The following is a 16,736-nucleotide window of genomic DNA, read 5'->3' on the forward strand; positions in this document are numbered from 1 at the left end:
ACGCTCAGCAGACGACAGATTCCCAGCACCTGATCTGTTGGAGATAAGTGAGGATATCGGCAAGCTGAGGAACAACAAAGCCTCGGGCCAGCCAGTTACCAGGTGAGCTGCTCAAACATGGAGGAGAGGCACTGGCTAGAACGCTGCACTGGATGATTTCTAAGATTTGGGAGTAGGAGATTTTACTGCAGGAATGGATGGAAGGAGTGGTATGTGCCGCCTACAAAAGGGCTATAAGCTAGATTGTTGCAAATTCTCTGTGATTTCTTTCACACGTAAGAAAAGCCCGATAGTCTGGAACAGTCTGGATCAATAGAATTGAAGCAGTACAATCACGATTCCTGCGATTTGCTCTCAGATCTCTGCCATGGCGTAATCCGTCAGAGCTTCCACCATACATTGAGCGCTGTCGTTTGCTCAACATGGACACACTAGACAAACGACGAAATATACTTAGGGCAGTATTTATAGCGAAATTGCTGAATGGAGAAATTGATGCTCCTGAAATTCTCTCGCAAATATGTATTAATGTCCCTCCAAGAACGCTAAGAGCGCGGAATTTCTTGCGACTCGACTTACGAAGAACGGGATATGGCCAGAACGAACCGATTAGGGCAATGTGCAATGTTTTCAATAGTGTGTACGACCTTTTTGACTTTTGTGTATCTAGTGTTGTTTTCAAGAATAGGCTTAAGAGACTCGGATAGAATATAAGTAGAACTTAATTATTTTTTAGCACTGGACAATGTTTGTATTCGTTAGGCTAATGTTTTTGAATTGTAACTATGTAAACAAATATGTAAAATGTTAAAAAAGATGATGGGTTTTTACTCGCATTTGATGAATTTCAAATGGGCTTTTCCCACTCCACCAAAAACTCCATTGAGATCAATCCAGGTCAGATGGAAAGAAATAGATAAATAAATAAATAAATTAATAAAATTACCGCGCAATCACATTGCTGAACGCCGCCTACAAGGTACTCAAATCATTTGGCGTCGTCTATCACCTCAAATCCTTTGGCGTCGTCTATCACCTATAGCTAAGAAATTCGAAGGGCCGTACCAAGCGGGATAAGATAAGCACTCCAGAAGTGTCGTGAATACAACGTACCCACGCATCACCTATTCATTGACTTCAAACCGGCATACCACACAATCGACCGAGAACAGCTATGGCAGATCATGCACGAATACGGTTTTACGGATAAACTGACGCGATTGGTCAAACCAACGATGGATAGAGAGATGTGATACGTCTGAGCATCTGGGCGCTCACGAGTCACTTCTATTCTCGGAGATGGCTACGGCAAGGTGATGGACTCTCTTGATTCAAAGAGCGAGAATCGACACGAGTGGCACGATCTTCCGAAAGTCCGTACAACTTTTTAGCTTCGCTGACGATATTGATATTGTGACACGTAACCTTGAGAAGATGACGGAAATATACATCGGACTGAAAACTGAAGCTAGACGTATCGGACTGGCCATAAATGCGTCAAAAACAAAATACTTGAGAGGGAGAGGCTCTAGAGAAGAAACACTGCGCCTCCCTCCACATATATTGATAGACGGTGACGATATCGAGGTGGTTGACGAGTTCGTGTACTTGGGCTCACTGGTGACCGCCGATAATGACACCAGCAGAGAAATTCAAAGACGTATTTTAGCATGAAATCGTGCGTACTTTGGACTCTGAAAAACCCTTCGATCGAGAAAAGTACGCCGCCGCACGAAATTGACCATCTACAAAACGCTCATTAGAATATGTTGGCAGAGGATCAGAGCGCCCTTAGTGTTTTCGAAAGAAAGGACCATCTATGGTGGAGAGCAGATGGAAGACGGAACATGGAGACGGCGTTTAAATCACGAATTGTAACAGTTGCAGCAAATGACACTCCAGGACTATAGCTGTTAGGTAAAGTAAGTAAACTTGTTTCCTTTTTTTTCATTATATGATATGCGCATTAATTTGAATCATAACAAAGTCCCGCATTAATTTGAATCATAACAAAACCCCTGCAAATGTCACCTTTTACGACATAGAAGCAGGGACCTATTCTTGGTGAAGTTTTCTTCCACCGGATTCCACACGGCATCTAGTCTCGTACTGCCCGGAGAAAGATAATAGGTACTATCAATCTCCTAGTGTACTTCAGCCCTTGCGAGCGCCGAATAGCATAATTGTGCCGAAGACGTCGCAGTCGCAGCGGACACACACCAAAAGCCTGCCAATGGAAGTGGTCAGTCATCATGGGAGTGCTGCTCAGTTCAATTGTCCGGAACTTATTGTGAGTTCCAAATGCACCTACTGATTTCGTCCGATGGATTGTTTCATCTTCTTTGGAATCCAATTGAAAATCATAATGAATTCTGAGCCAAATTTCAAACGAGTTTACTGAGTGGAGTGTACACGCCAAGAGTCATCACAGTTTGCGTCGTCACTAACACATTCAATTACGACGGCAATGCGAAAATGAAAGTATTGATGTAGAACACATCTTTATACTAGTATGGATGTCGTTTCGAAATATGCCGTGCGAAACAGGGGTGCAACATATACAGATTAATCTATATTTTATTTATTCTGAAAAATACAGGTTTGAATGTAGCGAAAGGAAAAATTTAACACTGCTCTTTAAATCTAAATTGTTTAAAAAGTGTTTTTCTAAACTTTTACGTTTCTATGCGCATTAAGATATCAAGTACACCCCATTTTTATGGTTTCGTGAAAATACGCCGATATTTATTTTTAATTATTTATTTCGTCAAGCAAATGTGGACTACATATAAATAATTTACAATTTTTTTATTATACTACACGTTATTTCTACAATAAAGTTGGGTTTTAATTTGATTTTTCGACATAGTTAGGTCAAGATGATTACAAACTAGAACGCGTTAAAAACTAATGTCGTTAATAAAATAAAGCATTGAAAATGTTCGTTTTTACACTTGACAACATCCGGCTGGAGGACCTGCGCTTATTTCACAAAAAAAGTGACATTTCTCAGCGAAATGTTCTTGAATAACAGTACCGATTGGAACTTTTAACCAATAGCAGGTTGGAAAGTAGAAAGATAGTAGACTGTATTTTTTGTTTCGAACGGAATGACTATATTCTTTAAAAAGATTATATCCAAAGGCTCTTCGATTTGAAGAAATAACACTTGACTTTCACTTTGATTCCGCTGCTTGTCTATATTTCGATTTGCGTAATACACTTGCTATTACAACACTGACTCACTGCTAGTTGCGCTGCTGCTGTTATGCTTAAACGCTGCCGATGTGATTGGTCAGCCGCTAACCGTTATAGCTTCTATCGAGAACCTTCGAGAAAAGCGTGGCTCGCCCTGCGTGTTGACTGATGTTATTGTTGTTGGTCGTTCTCGCGTTCGGGCGTGGACACGATCTTAATGCTATTCAGGCTGTTTATCGGACTGAACAGAAAGACTACGACGTTCTTTAAGTGTTTGTATATTGATTAACATTCAGCGTTCTTCATACGATGGCAGAGGAAATGTTATCCAGTTTAATTTATGAAGTGCATATAAAAGAAATTGTTTCTGGATCGACTCAATGCGTTCTTCGTGAATAATATTACAGGGTTTCTATACTTGGCTGCAATACTCCAAAATAGCCCTGACATAAATCTCGTACAATTTTACATTTTTCTTCAAGTTGGTTTCCTAGATGTTTACTTTAGTTTATGATGATGTGTTTAAAAATGATCACAATTCATTTGTTATACATAATTTTTAGAAGTGAATTGTCTTAACTCTCGAATCGAACTGACTAGTCTGTGTTGCCTGGATGTTCGTGAGACCTGACTAAATGTTGTATCAGCGACTAAATTGTTGTATCAGCAGTTATCTTGTTCGAACATGTCGAAGTCGTCGATGCGACGTGGTGGTTTCGACTGATTCAGTTATGGTTCTTGGCTGATGCAACCACGATGGTCGAATGTCTGCTGCAATGTCAGCTTCGTTAATGTCTTCTGTGCAATTTGTGAAAAGAAGGTCCAAATATGCGTTTTGTCGATTTTTTACGGAGTTTACTTGATGCAAGCCAAAGTCAGAAATTTTGTCGAAGAAGTATTGCAAAGTATTCAGTGTGTCAAAAATGAAGTCTGTGTTTCGCTGGTTAAAATCGCCGAAAATGAGGAGCTTTACTTCAGGTTGCATATTTGAGGTGGTTGTGATCTAATAAAATTGCATCAGACAACGATACTTTCAGTGATGGAATATGGATGCGTTTGCTTTCGTTCCGCTGCAAACTATCATATTATCAAACTGGAGCGAATTCAGTATCGTTGTTTGCGAATTGCTTTAGGCTGCATGCATTCGACACATACGATGAGTCTGGAAGTTTTTCCATTAAAAGATCGCTTTTGGGATCTTTCATCACGACTGCTAATAAGATGTGAGGTACTGAATTCCCTGGTTATTAATTACTTCGAAAGGCTAGTTGAGCTGCAATTTCAAACAAAATTCATGACAGTATCTTTTAACCATATGTCGTAGGAAATCAACCTTTCAAGATATATTCCCATCCGTGTCAGCCTCCTAAATGTTTCTGACTCAACTTTATTTTTCGACACATCCATGCAGCGCGATGTCCGTGGAAACCCGGATCACCTACGCTCGATGGAAGTAATTTCAGGCACATTGACTCTGAGAAAATATTTTACACTCACGGACCATGAATTGAAGAGACTACTGGGTTTGATATGCTCAACAATAATGTTTCGGCCTCATTCAGGCTTCAAGAACCTGCATCTGTTTATATAGCAGAGTTAGCAGCAGTTCATTATAGTTTGAGTGTAATCGTCACATTATCTCCAAACCATTATTTTCTCTTCACAGATAGTCTGAGTGCAATTGCAGTCATTCGCTTAAACGCTGCTGGCAAAAATGAACCGTTTTTCTTGGGCAAAATAAAACAGTGCCTGAACGACATATTGGACAGTAATTATCTAATCACTATAGTCTGGGCCCTGGCTCATTGCTCCATTCCTGACAATGAAAAAGCTGATATGTTAGCCAAATGTGGTGCTATTGAGGGTGAAATTTATGAGCGACCGATTGCTTTCAACGAATTATATAGCGCATCTCGCCAAAGAACACTTTCCAGCTTACAAGCTTCTTGGGATAGAGATGATCTGGGTCGGTGGATGCACTCAATTCTTCCGAAAATATCGACAAAGGCAGTTCAGGGGACTGGATGTGAGTAGGGATTTTATTCGTATGATGTCCAGACTCATGTCCAATCACTACACGTTAGACGCACATCTCCTTCGAATTGGGCTCTTCGAGACTAATCATTGTGCTTGTGGAGAAGGTTATCGGGATATTGATCATGTCGTTTGGGCATACGTGGAGTATCGTGATGTCAGATCTCAACTGATAAATTCCTTGCGTACTCAACGTAGACTATCCAATGTCCCAGTTCGAGACATTCTTGCTTGGCGTGAACTTCCGTACATGAAACTTCTTGTTCATTTCATAAAGACAATTGACCCTTTCAAGATTGAATTCTGACTCCAAGAATACCGCAAACCGGCCATCTAATAGCCGCCGTCTCAATATTTTAGTTGATAGTGTAATTAAAAATATTCACTACAACTGCACTTTGCTTTACCAGCTGGTGTCTGTGCGCGACAAATGTGTTATCGGTCACTCACCGGCAGCATCTGTCGCACACTGCCAGTATACAGGTTTGATATATATCCCTAACGCGCTGCTAAGTTACATTATCCGTGTATTGCATGTGAACACATGGCATTTTTTTTATTTCCTTAATTACACACTGGTTAAGTCCGTTTGATTATTGCGGTGTGATTACAATATCAGTTGATCTGCATACAGCGTCTGTGTGGATTATCCAATCACCAGGATTTGCTGTTTCTTATATATAATTATATCTTCTGCGTTGATGGTACATCATAGAGTTTTGGAACATATGTGCGTCCATTAGTTTAACCAATAGCTAAATTTGAATAGGAATGATGTAATGATACAAACATAGTTTATTAAATTATCAAATTCAAATACTGCTTTATTCTGCCCTGAAAAACGATTCATTCGTTACAGCCCTGTTTGAGCGAATAGCTCAAACTATCTTTGAGAATCAAATAATGGTTTGAAGCAAATGGATTGAGACCTAAGCTATTATGATCTACTGCTAGCTGCTATATAAACTATATAAACAGATTCTATGTCTTCAATTTTGAGTACATTTCGTCATCTAACCCTCGATGAGGATATACGAATAACCTACTACGACTAATTTCGTTTCGTTTCGATTTTTTGTTTTATCTTTTGTTCGCAGCTGTCTACCTAAAAGCTGAAAAAAACGCGCCATAGATCCGAGAAGGATCCTAAAGATGCTAAGCGTCTGAAGCCAAGTAATGTACAGGTAAACGACCGTTTGCTGAGGAACAACCAATACACTGATCTGCCAGTTGATGTCGAAGAGGAACTGCAGAGGAAGGAAAAAATGCCGCCTTTCTACCTGAAGGGCTTCCCACCAACTCTACGCTCGGATTTCAACACCCTGATCAGCAAAGGACTACAGGCAACAATCCGTTTATGTACTGAAGGCTACAACATAACTGTTCCGGCTTTGAACCACTACAAAGCAGTGGAATGTTACCTGAAGCAGACAAAAGCGGAATACTTCAAACACGATATTGCCACCAACAAACCTATGAAGTTTGTACTTCGAGGTCTACCCGACATGATGGAAGCCGATCTAAAGCAGGCACTGTCGGATGCTGGACTAAAGTCTGTGATGGTGTTTAAAAGAAAAAAGAACCCATCCCTTCTGGATGGGGCAATAATCAACCACAAGCAAAGGATGACTCTGGTGACTTATTCTCTGCGGAACAATTGATCGCCATTTTTGAAACAATGACAACAAAACTATGAAACTGCAGAACGCGGTTAGATCAAAACAACGCCTTAGGCAAATTCATCATCGAATATGCAATATAATGAGTTGGTTGTAGTAAATTGGAATGCTTGCTCACTCAGGAGCAAAACTGCTGAATTATCCGACTTTCTTCAAGAGAAAAATGTCGATATTGCTATTTTAACTAAAACTCATCTTAAACCTGAAATTTCTATTTTGATTTCCAATTACAGAATTGACAGGCTCGACAGGACAACTACCAGAGAAGCGGGAGTTGCCATTACCATTAAACGATCCATCCAGCACAGGCTTCTGTCAACCTTTAGATTGTAACTTATAGAAGCCATTGGAATTGAGAGTGTGCATCATTGAAGCGAGATCTGGCTATGCTCACACGACGATAGAAAAAATTCATCATTGCTGGGGACCTGAACGCACAGCATGAGCTGTGGGGAAACCAAAGACAGAATCGAAACGGATTCGTACTTGCCGAAGAATACGAAGCTGGACATAACAACATCCTCGCTCCGGATCAACCAACGCGACTTTCCAGATCGGGAGTTCATTCCATTTTCTATATATTCATCAGCAACATCGCCATAGACAGCTCTCCGGTTGTCTTCAACGAGCTCTCTTTCGACCACTTTCTAGTAATATTGACGTTGGGATCTGCACCAGAAACAGTGACTATTCAACCTCGGAGGAATTATTATCGCACCGACTGGGTCCAATTTCAAACAAATCTCCGACCAACTTATTAATATCGATTTGCCACTTGATTCCCCAATGGAAATCGATGCGGCCCTATCTTCCTTCCAGCATTCAATCACAATCGCTCGTGATATGACGGTTCCATTACAAGATATGCCGAGTTCCTCTCTTCAAATTGACAGTGTCACCAAGAAACTCATCCGACTTCGAAATATCTACCGGAGGCAGTATCAACGAACTGGCATCCTAGATAAGAAGACCTCTTATAACAACTTAACTAGGATAATCCAGGAAAGGATAGCTGAGCTTCGCAACAGGAACTTCCAGCAAAAGCTTCGAGAAATTCTACCACATTCAAAGCTCTTCTGGTCCTTAACGAAGGTGCTTAAGAAAAATCCGAAGCCTATTCATTCAACACATTCAACATTGAGTTGAAACATTTGGATATTCGCTCATTTGTTTTCTTAGCTAAGTTTTTTAACAGGTGCTGGGAGCTTGGATACTTCCCTTCAATGTGTAAATTAGCTAAAGTTATCCCAGTTTTGAAACCGGGGAAAGATACTTCATTTTCCAAGAGCTATCGGTTCATCAGCTTAGTCTCTGCCTTATCCAAGCTGCTTGAAAAGTCAATACAAAGGCGAATTCTTGCCTTCGCAGATGAACAGAATTATTACTGGAAGAACAATTTGGGTTCCGGAATGGATGATCCACCATCCACCCTCACAAGGGTTAACAACGTCATCCAGCAAAACAAATCAGTGTCTAAAACAACTGCCATGGCAATATTGGATACTGAAAAGACATTCGATAATGTGTGGCACGATGGCCTGGTGTTTAAACTGCATCGGTATAATTTTCCGTTGTATCTTATTAACATTATCAAAAATTATCTGGCAGATAGAGCATTCCATTTCAGAATGATTTACTATTCCTGCAGGTGTATCCCAAGGAAGTATCTTAGGTCCCATCCTATACAACATTTTTACATCAGACATCCCACCTCTTCCAGGTGGAGGTGTTCTGTCACAATTTGCTGATGATACTGCAATTCTTTTAATGCTCTAAAGAATAGACTACAGACAGGTCTGGACGCTCTAACTAAATATTTTACAAGCTGGAAAATGGTGATAAATGCAGCAAAAACTCAGGTCATCTTGTTTCCACATTCAAGATCTCCAAAACTTGTTCCATCAGACGAATGCCGAATACGATTCGGTGATGAGGTCATCCAATGGTCCTATGATCTATGACAGACATCTGATATTCAGGTCACATGTTGACAAAATCGTTCAAAAATGCAGCATACTCATTAGGTCTCTGTATCCGCTGATTTATAGAACATCTAAACTGTGCCTTAAGAATCAGATGGCTGTCTATAAACAAATCATCTACCCCGCAATTGAATACGCAGTCCCTGTTTGGCGGGGCTGTGCACGAACGCACAAACTTAGGCTTCGGCGCATTCAAAGTAAGATCTTAAAGATGATTCTAAATTGTTGAATATATCAAAGCCACCAGCTGCATCAATTCGTCGCGCATCACTGAAGCATAATTGCTGAGAGTTAACATCCCGTAGGCGATTGTAGCCAAATCACCATAAGGAAATGCATTTGATTTACTGACTGAAGGTTGGGTAAATAGTTAGTCAAGTTGATAGATCTTATTCAAAAGACTGACCCGCAAGTTCCCTTCATGGGCCGAACGCAAGACAATGTTGCAATGGGGCTCTATGAGCTGTATTTGGAAGATCCTGCGTTTGAATGGCGGTAACGTCATCTAACCTTCAGTCAAGTGAAACAAAAGTAATGCATAAAAATATTTCACTTTCCCAATTTTGTTCCTTTTCAAAAAGTGCTAGATTAATAGAATTTTAAAATCAATCGTATGTAAACGGCATCCTAGACTCAGGATGAAACAATAATAAATCAATAATCATGCAATTTTTCTATTCCAGAAACAATTACATCGCACGTGAATGTATGTGAAAGTGGGACTCTTGCCATAACGCAACAGCTATCGCAGCTTCAAACGAGTAATTTTTCCGACGTAGAGAATGCTGAAAATGCATCCGCATCTGCACAGGTATGGATCTAAATATTTTGATGTGAATACGTCCTGCTTTACTATGTGGAGCTTTTTCAAAATTTACCGTCTAGGAAAGTGATAAATTTTTTATCATGAACATCTCTTGTTGTGCCTAATTAATCAACATATTTTTTCTAAATGCCATCAGAAATATGATCATTAGTTATGATAATATTTTCAGTTGTATGATATAACCACAAATAATTCAAAATTAAACTTTTCTAAAATGTATGGTATCAACGAGTATCAAAGAGGAAGACTGTTACAATTGTTACAATCACGCATCGATTGTCCCGAGTTTCTCAAAAAGATTAATCTCGCCATTCATCGTCGAGATTTACGATAAATATCCCGATAACTTTCTCCACAAGCACAATGATTAGTCTCGGAGAGCCCAATTCAAAGGAGATGTGCGTCTAACGTGTAGTGATTGGACATGAGTCTGGACATCATACGAATAAAATCCCTACTCACATCCAGTCCCCTGAACGGCCTTTGACGATATTTTCGGAATAATTGAGTGCATCCACCGACCCAGATCATCTCTATCCCAAGAAGCTTGCCAGCTGGAAAGTGTTCTTTGGCGAGATGCGCTATATAATTCGTTGAAAACAATCGGTCGCTCATAAATTTCACCCTCAATAGCACCACATTTGGCCTCTTTCATTGTCAGGAATGGAGAAATGAGCCAGGGCCCAGACTATAGTGATCTGATAATTATTGTTCAATATGTCGTTCAGGCACTGTTTTATTTTGCCCAAGAAAAACGGTTCATTTTTGCCATCATCGTTTAAGCGAATGGTTTCAATTGCATTCAGACTATCTGCGAAGAGGAAACAATGGTTTGGAGATAATGTGACGATTACATTCAAACTATAATGAACTGCTGCTAACTCTGCTATATAAACAGATGCAGGTTCTTGAAGCCTGAATGAGGCCGAAACATTATTGTTGAACATATCAAACCCTGTCGCTTCTTCAATTCGCGATCCGTCCGTGTAAAACATTTTCTCAGAGTCAATATGCCTGAACTTACTTGAAAATATTTTTGGAATTTCCGTCGAGCGTAGATGATCTGAGATTCCACGCACTTCACGCTGCATGGATGTATCGAAAAATAAAGTTGAGTCAGGGGCACTCAGGATGCTGACACGGATAGGAATATATCTTGAAGGGTTGATTTCCTGTGACATGTGGTTAAAATATACTGTCATGAATTTTGTTTGAGATCGAAGCTCGACTAGTCGTTCGAAATTTTTAATTACCATAGGATTCAGCACCTCACATCTTATTTGCAGGCTCCCAAAATCGATCTTTTAATGGAAGAACTCCCGCCAGAACTTCAAGACTCATTGTATGTGTCGAATGCATGCAGCCTAAGGCAATTCGCAAACAACGGTACTGAATTCGCTCCAGTTTGATAATATGAGAGTTTGCAGCGGAACGAAAGAAAACGCATCCATATTCCATCACTGAAAGTATCGTTGTCTGATACAATTTTATTAGATCTTGCGGATGAGGGTGACCACCAAGATCCTGTTATTGTTCGAAGGAAATTTACTCTTTGTTGGCATTTCATTATCAGATACCTAATGTGTCCTCCCCACGTGCATTTGGAATCAAACCACACCCCGAGGTATTTTAAAGTCAAAATCTGTTGGATCATTCTTCCCATCACATGAAGCTGGGCGGGATCATGCTTTCTTGAAAAGACGACCAGCTCTGTTTTTCCGTGAAGAATTCGATACCCAGATGAACAGCCCAAACGGACAAGTTATCTAAGGTATCTTGCAATGGTTTTTGCAGTTCAACAGCTTTGGGTAATTATTTATAACCGCTGGAAGTTCATGTTGGTGGAGCTTGTCTGAAAGAAAATCAATGGAAACTGAATCAAATGCTCCTTTTATGTCCAAAAATACAGATGCCATTTGTTGTTTTCGAGCGAAGGCAATTTGGATGTCAGACGAAAGCAATGTAAGGCAGTCATTCGTCCCTTTATTTCTACGGAAACCAAACTGAGTATCTGACAACAAGCCGTTCGTCTCTACCCAAGTGTCGAGACGTCGTAGAATAATTTTTTCGAACAATTTTCTGATGCAGGGCAACATTGCAATGGGTCTATATGAGTTGTGATTGGAAGCTGGTTTACCCGGCTTTTGAATGGCGATAACTTTCACTTGCCTCCAGTCAGGAGGAACAATGTTTTGCTCAAGAAAGTTGTTGAACAATTCCAACAAACGTCTTTTTGCGAGGTCGGGCAGATTTTTCACGAAGTAGATTTCAATTCTGTCCAATCCTTGGAGCGTTATTGTTACAAGACAAGAGTGCTATAGAAAATTCCATCATTGAAAAGGGGTTATTAATAAAACCATTATTTGAAGAAGATTCCCGAATAATGTTTTGCGTAGGAACAGAATCTGGGCAAACTTTCCTAGCAAAGTCAAATATCCATCGGTTTGAGTATTCATCACTCTCATTGCCCACGTTACGATTCCTCATTCGTCTGGCCGTGTTCCAAAGAGTGCTCATTGAGGTTTCTCTTGACAAACCTTCGACAAAATGTCTCCAATAGCTACATTTTTTGCTCGAAGTATGCTCTTGTACTTGGTTTCTAAAACCATAAATTTTTCAAAATTCTGAGGAGTTCCTTCTCCCCGTTTTAGAAACGTCTTGCAATCATTTTGTTTTGCGAGTGTAGCCTCTGAGCACTCTTTGTCCCACCAGGGGTTGGGAGGCCTTCTGTTAGTCGTTGGCCCAGGAAAGCGTTTAGTTTGGCATTGTTCTGCGGCCTCCAGTATCGAACAAACGAGGAAGTCATATTCTTCAAGTGAAGGGAGCTTTTCCATTGAATTTAAAATACTAGAGATACTACTTTTTTATTTAATCCAGTCGATATTTTTTGTCAAATCATATGGAACACTAACTGAAGTAGCAATGCAATTGCTATTGCTAATTGAGATGATGATTGGTAAATGATCGCTACCGTTTAAATCAGGCAATATTTTCCAGGTGCAATCTAGTCGAATTGATGTTGAGCAAAGAGATAGATCTAATGCACTTGGACGTGCAGGAGGTCTTAGGATCCGTGTCATGCTACCCACATATATAAAACTGCCATGTTAAAATTGTCACGAATGTTTTGTATTAAAGATGATCTGTTATCATTGTAAACGGAACCCCACATAATACCGTGTGAATTGAAATCCCCCAGAATCAATCGTGGAGAGGAAGGTCTTCAACCATTTCATTAAGCTGTCGCTATCCAACTTGTGCTTTTGGAGGAATATAAACCGAAGCTATACAAATATCTTTTCCTTTAATGTTTATTTGGCAAGCAACAACTCCTATACTAGATGTTGAAGGGATGTTTAATCTATAAAAGGAATAACATTTCTTAATTCCCAAAAGCACTCCACCATACGTCTATCGAGACGTATAATGTTGAAATCATTAAAATTTAAAGCTATGTTTGAAGTAAGCCATGTTTCGCATAAAGCAAATACATCACATTTTTGACTATGCAATAAGATTTTAAATGAATTAAGTTTTGGCATGATGCTTCGACAATTCCACTGCAAGACAGTGATTGTATCATTTGCGGCGGGTGATAAATTATCCATCAAAAGATACAGAACCTGAGACAATTTGCCATTGAGCTGATAACTGCTTCAAAAAGGTTCCAGCTATTGGAAGGAATGCCATTATGAGGGTCTTTAGGGGTTCAGATATATTGAATGCTGATAAAATCCATTCTACAATTTTCGAAAACTTCAGTAATCCTGTTGGTGGCTGTGAAATGGAGCCCACCGGATTATTATCTTTTTCTGTGCTAGATCCTGGATTGGTTTGTGAATTTGACAAACCAGGAGCCACAGTCATTGGTTTTGACTTTTTTTTGTTCAACACGGGGATCTTTTTTTGAAGATGAAATTTTAGGGTATAGATTCATGCTAGGATTTTGAATAAAATTTACGTCCATGGGTTCATCCATTACATTAAAATTTTGAATCAAACTTAAAAATAAAAAATGAAACCAACACTACACATTACTTAATCAAAAGGGAAGAAACTTCTACCTTGAAATTGTTGTCTATCTCTGTTGCACTGCCGTGTTGATCCTAGTTGCTCTAGATGTTCTTGTTGAATGTATCTGGACGTTGATACGCCGCTAAAGCTCACTGTAGCGATAGAATACGATGTGATGCTACTGCTACCTGACATCCAGCACCACACGATTTCCGATTCTCTTTTATCTTCACCAGTTGTAACCAGCGCAGGTCACCAGTGTATACCTGCGTGTTGTACGGCAGTGGATAGATCGAGTTGTCTTGTCTCCTTCTTCCTTGTGCTCGGCACCGATATGCTTTTGCACCGAAGTGCCTTCGCACCGGTGTGCCTTTGCACTCTCCTGCTTCTATGTGCCTTTGCACTCTCCTTCTTCGATGTGCCTTTGCACTCTGCTGCTCAGCACTTGTGGCTGTATATTGTGGCCTGTGTAGAGCTTGGGAAACGCCCTTTGTTGTTTTCTTCACCACCTTGGCGACTATACGTTTTAACGGCTGCTGCCAACAGGCCTCTTCCTGTAGTTCAACCGTTGTCTTCTATACACAACCTTCTCGGTCGAACGGCTATTACAGAATGAATTAGCGGGCTTACTATTATGTTGCTTTTTTGGAAATGGAATATCTGTTTAAAGCTTGATTTAAAGGAATATGCAAATAAATCTCAACAGAGGCGATTTGTGCCTATTCCAAAAACCGGGAATTTTTATCTCACAAACCGGGAAATCTAAATCGGCAATTCACTTGCCACCCTGCTTTATAGTGCAGTGAGCAATAGAGTATACGAAATGGGCAAATACGATTTACAAAAGCCTGAAACTGGGACTACAGGACAAAATTCAGTTTGTATTGATTTCAAACGCTGCAAAGTTAGACCAGCAGCAAACGAAATTAAAATTTACTTAAAGAACGAAGACATCTAGACGTTAATGATGTAAATGAGATTCAATTCAACAAGGCGTCTAACTCTGTGCCTATTAATCGTGAAAGAGATGCAATTGCATTCGCTTCGGTTAACAATGAGGGGCATATTGTTGATCTTAGATAAAAAATCCCTGTATACGTGGTGGACGATGCCATAGAAGTACGTGTACACGACCTTCCCCCGCAGGCCAGATCATTTCGTTCGAAACCAGGCCAGATCATTTCGTTTGAGAGAATATGTCGTAGTATGGAGAAATCGACAGGAAAGTGTGGCGGATTTCTTCCCCGGCGTGCGAGTGTTACGTATTCGACTGCATAAGGCAATTCCATCTTATGTAGTTTGTAGTCAGGACGAAAAACATCCTTGTTCATCGCTGGTTACATATGAAAATCAGCTGATTAAAGTTTTGTGAACAACCTGCAAACTACGGTCAATCCTGTGCTGAAACTGCGAAAGGACATCTTCAGCCAAAGACAAGGGCAACCGTTCAGCAACGGTAGCAAATGAATCCAGTAAGCCTGCTTCAAAAACGCTTCCATCATCAAACCAGCAAGCAACTGCAATCAATGTCCAAGAAAACGTATCTACAGCAACTAGCAGTAAGCACAAGACAGCGAACAATAGCGAGAAGAGAATGGAAACCACTTACAATAATACGTTTGACAACAACACCAATACCGATGCGACAATGAATGACGTGACGAGACGAGCCACGAACAAAGTGACCCTCAATCCACACTGGAAGGAAATAAAAGTTCCTCTCCTCCTAGAAAAAGGTGAAAACGAGTTCCAATATAAATAATAAGTTAAAACTTGTACGCATATAGGCCTGAATAAAAATATCTGTTGAATAAAAAAATTTTAAGTTTGATAATTATCTAACGGGGGAAACAGATTCGAAAAATGACATCTGAAAGCAACTACGTAATGAAAATGTTACCGCAAAACTTGAAAAAATCGTTGGAAAACAATCGAAGGTTTGATTTATCTTCAATATATTATTTTTGAGATCCTACTCACTGCTGCTACTACACATTAGCTGCGATCATCAAATAGATGGTGATACTGAGGTATACCAATAGGACTATAATTTAATGCTATGGTGGACAAGTAAAGTGAAGCAAGCTTGTTTCTTCTAATCAATTAGGCTTCATGTGTTTTCATATGCAGGGTAGTTTGATTAGCAAAACAATTTCCCCGGTTAGAAACTAGCCACGGGCTCGAGTCTCGTTTCTGCTGTAACATTTTCGCGGTCTTTATTACATAGTTGCATTAAAATGTAGTTTTTACAATATACTGATACTGATCAAATTTCAAACTAGCTCAAGACGGCTCTACGTCTTAACAAGACCAAAACAAATCGTTAAATCGTTAGCTAGAAATCATCATAAATGAAATTTTAAAATTTACTTACAGTTTTGTTATTTTAGACATGTTCCATTTTTCTGTGTGTTATAGTTGATTATTTGATCAGCAAAAAATTAGGTTTTCTATTGACTCGAAATAATGTATCTATGTTTTGATTACTGACATTTTATAGTAAGCTTTGAAATTTTAAAAATTTGATGAATTTCGATAAATATATTAATGTTTCATTTCGATTTTATTATTACTTTTTTCAGAATCCATCACCTGCTACATTGGAGGATACGGAAATGTGGGGCTGAAAGTACTACAATGAAAATTATACTATGAATTGGAACTAAAATATTCTTTTTTTTGTAATCCTCCGAATGCATATTAACATATCTTCACCAGGGTTAGTGACATGCCGCTCACTTTTCAAAACAGGCTGACACTTGTTACTTATAATACCGAAATGAAATATTAAAAATGTTTTAACTCTCAGCGTGCAATCCTCCAAAAGCTCCCGTAAGCGTACAATTCGGGTGTGGGTGTGATCCCACAACACTTCTGATTTCTTAATAACTTTTCCTTGTTTGAGCATTTTCTTTCGCGAAACGAATGGAAGAAGAGGTAAGTTTGTTGTCAATATCTCGTTTATTACGTATAACGAAAAAAGGCCCAAACATAGAAATCAAC

General features: G+C 39.5%; 1 protein-coding gene across 1 annotated transcript in view; it reads left to right on the forward strand.

The window, feature by feature from the left end:
- LOC131440700 (protein ILRUN) overlaps positions 1–16,401 on the forward strand; it is a 43,531-nt gene extending 27,130 nt beyond the window's left edge. The window contains exons 5-6 of the mRNA XM_058612212.1: positions 9,577–9,704; positions 16,316–16,401. Of these exons, the coding sequence (XP_058468195.1) occupies positions 9,577–9,704; positions 16,316–16,360 (173 nt within the window). The 3' untranslated portion in view covers positions 16,361–16,401. The remainder of the gene's footprint in view (positions 1–9,576; positions 9,705–16,315) is intronic.
- The last annotated feature ends 335 nt before the right edge of the window (positions 16,402–16,736 follow it).

The sequence above is a fragment of the Malaya genurostris genome, chromosome 1 (genome assembly GCF_030247185.1).
Source record: "Malaya genurostris strain Urasoe2022 chromosome 1, Malgen_1.1, whole genome shotgun sequence".
Classification (NCBI taxonomy): Eukaryota; Metazoa; Arthropoda; class Insecta; order Diptera; family Culicidae; genus Malaya; species Malaya genurostris.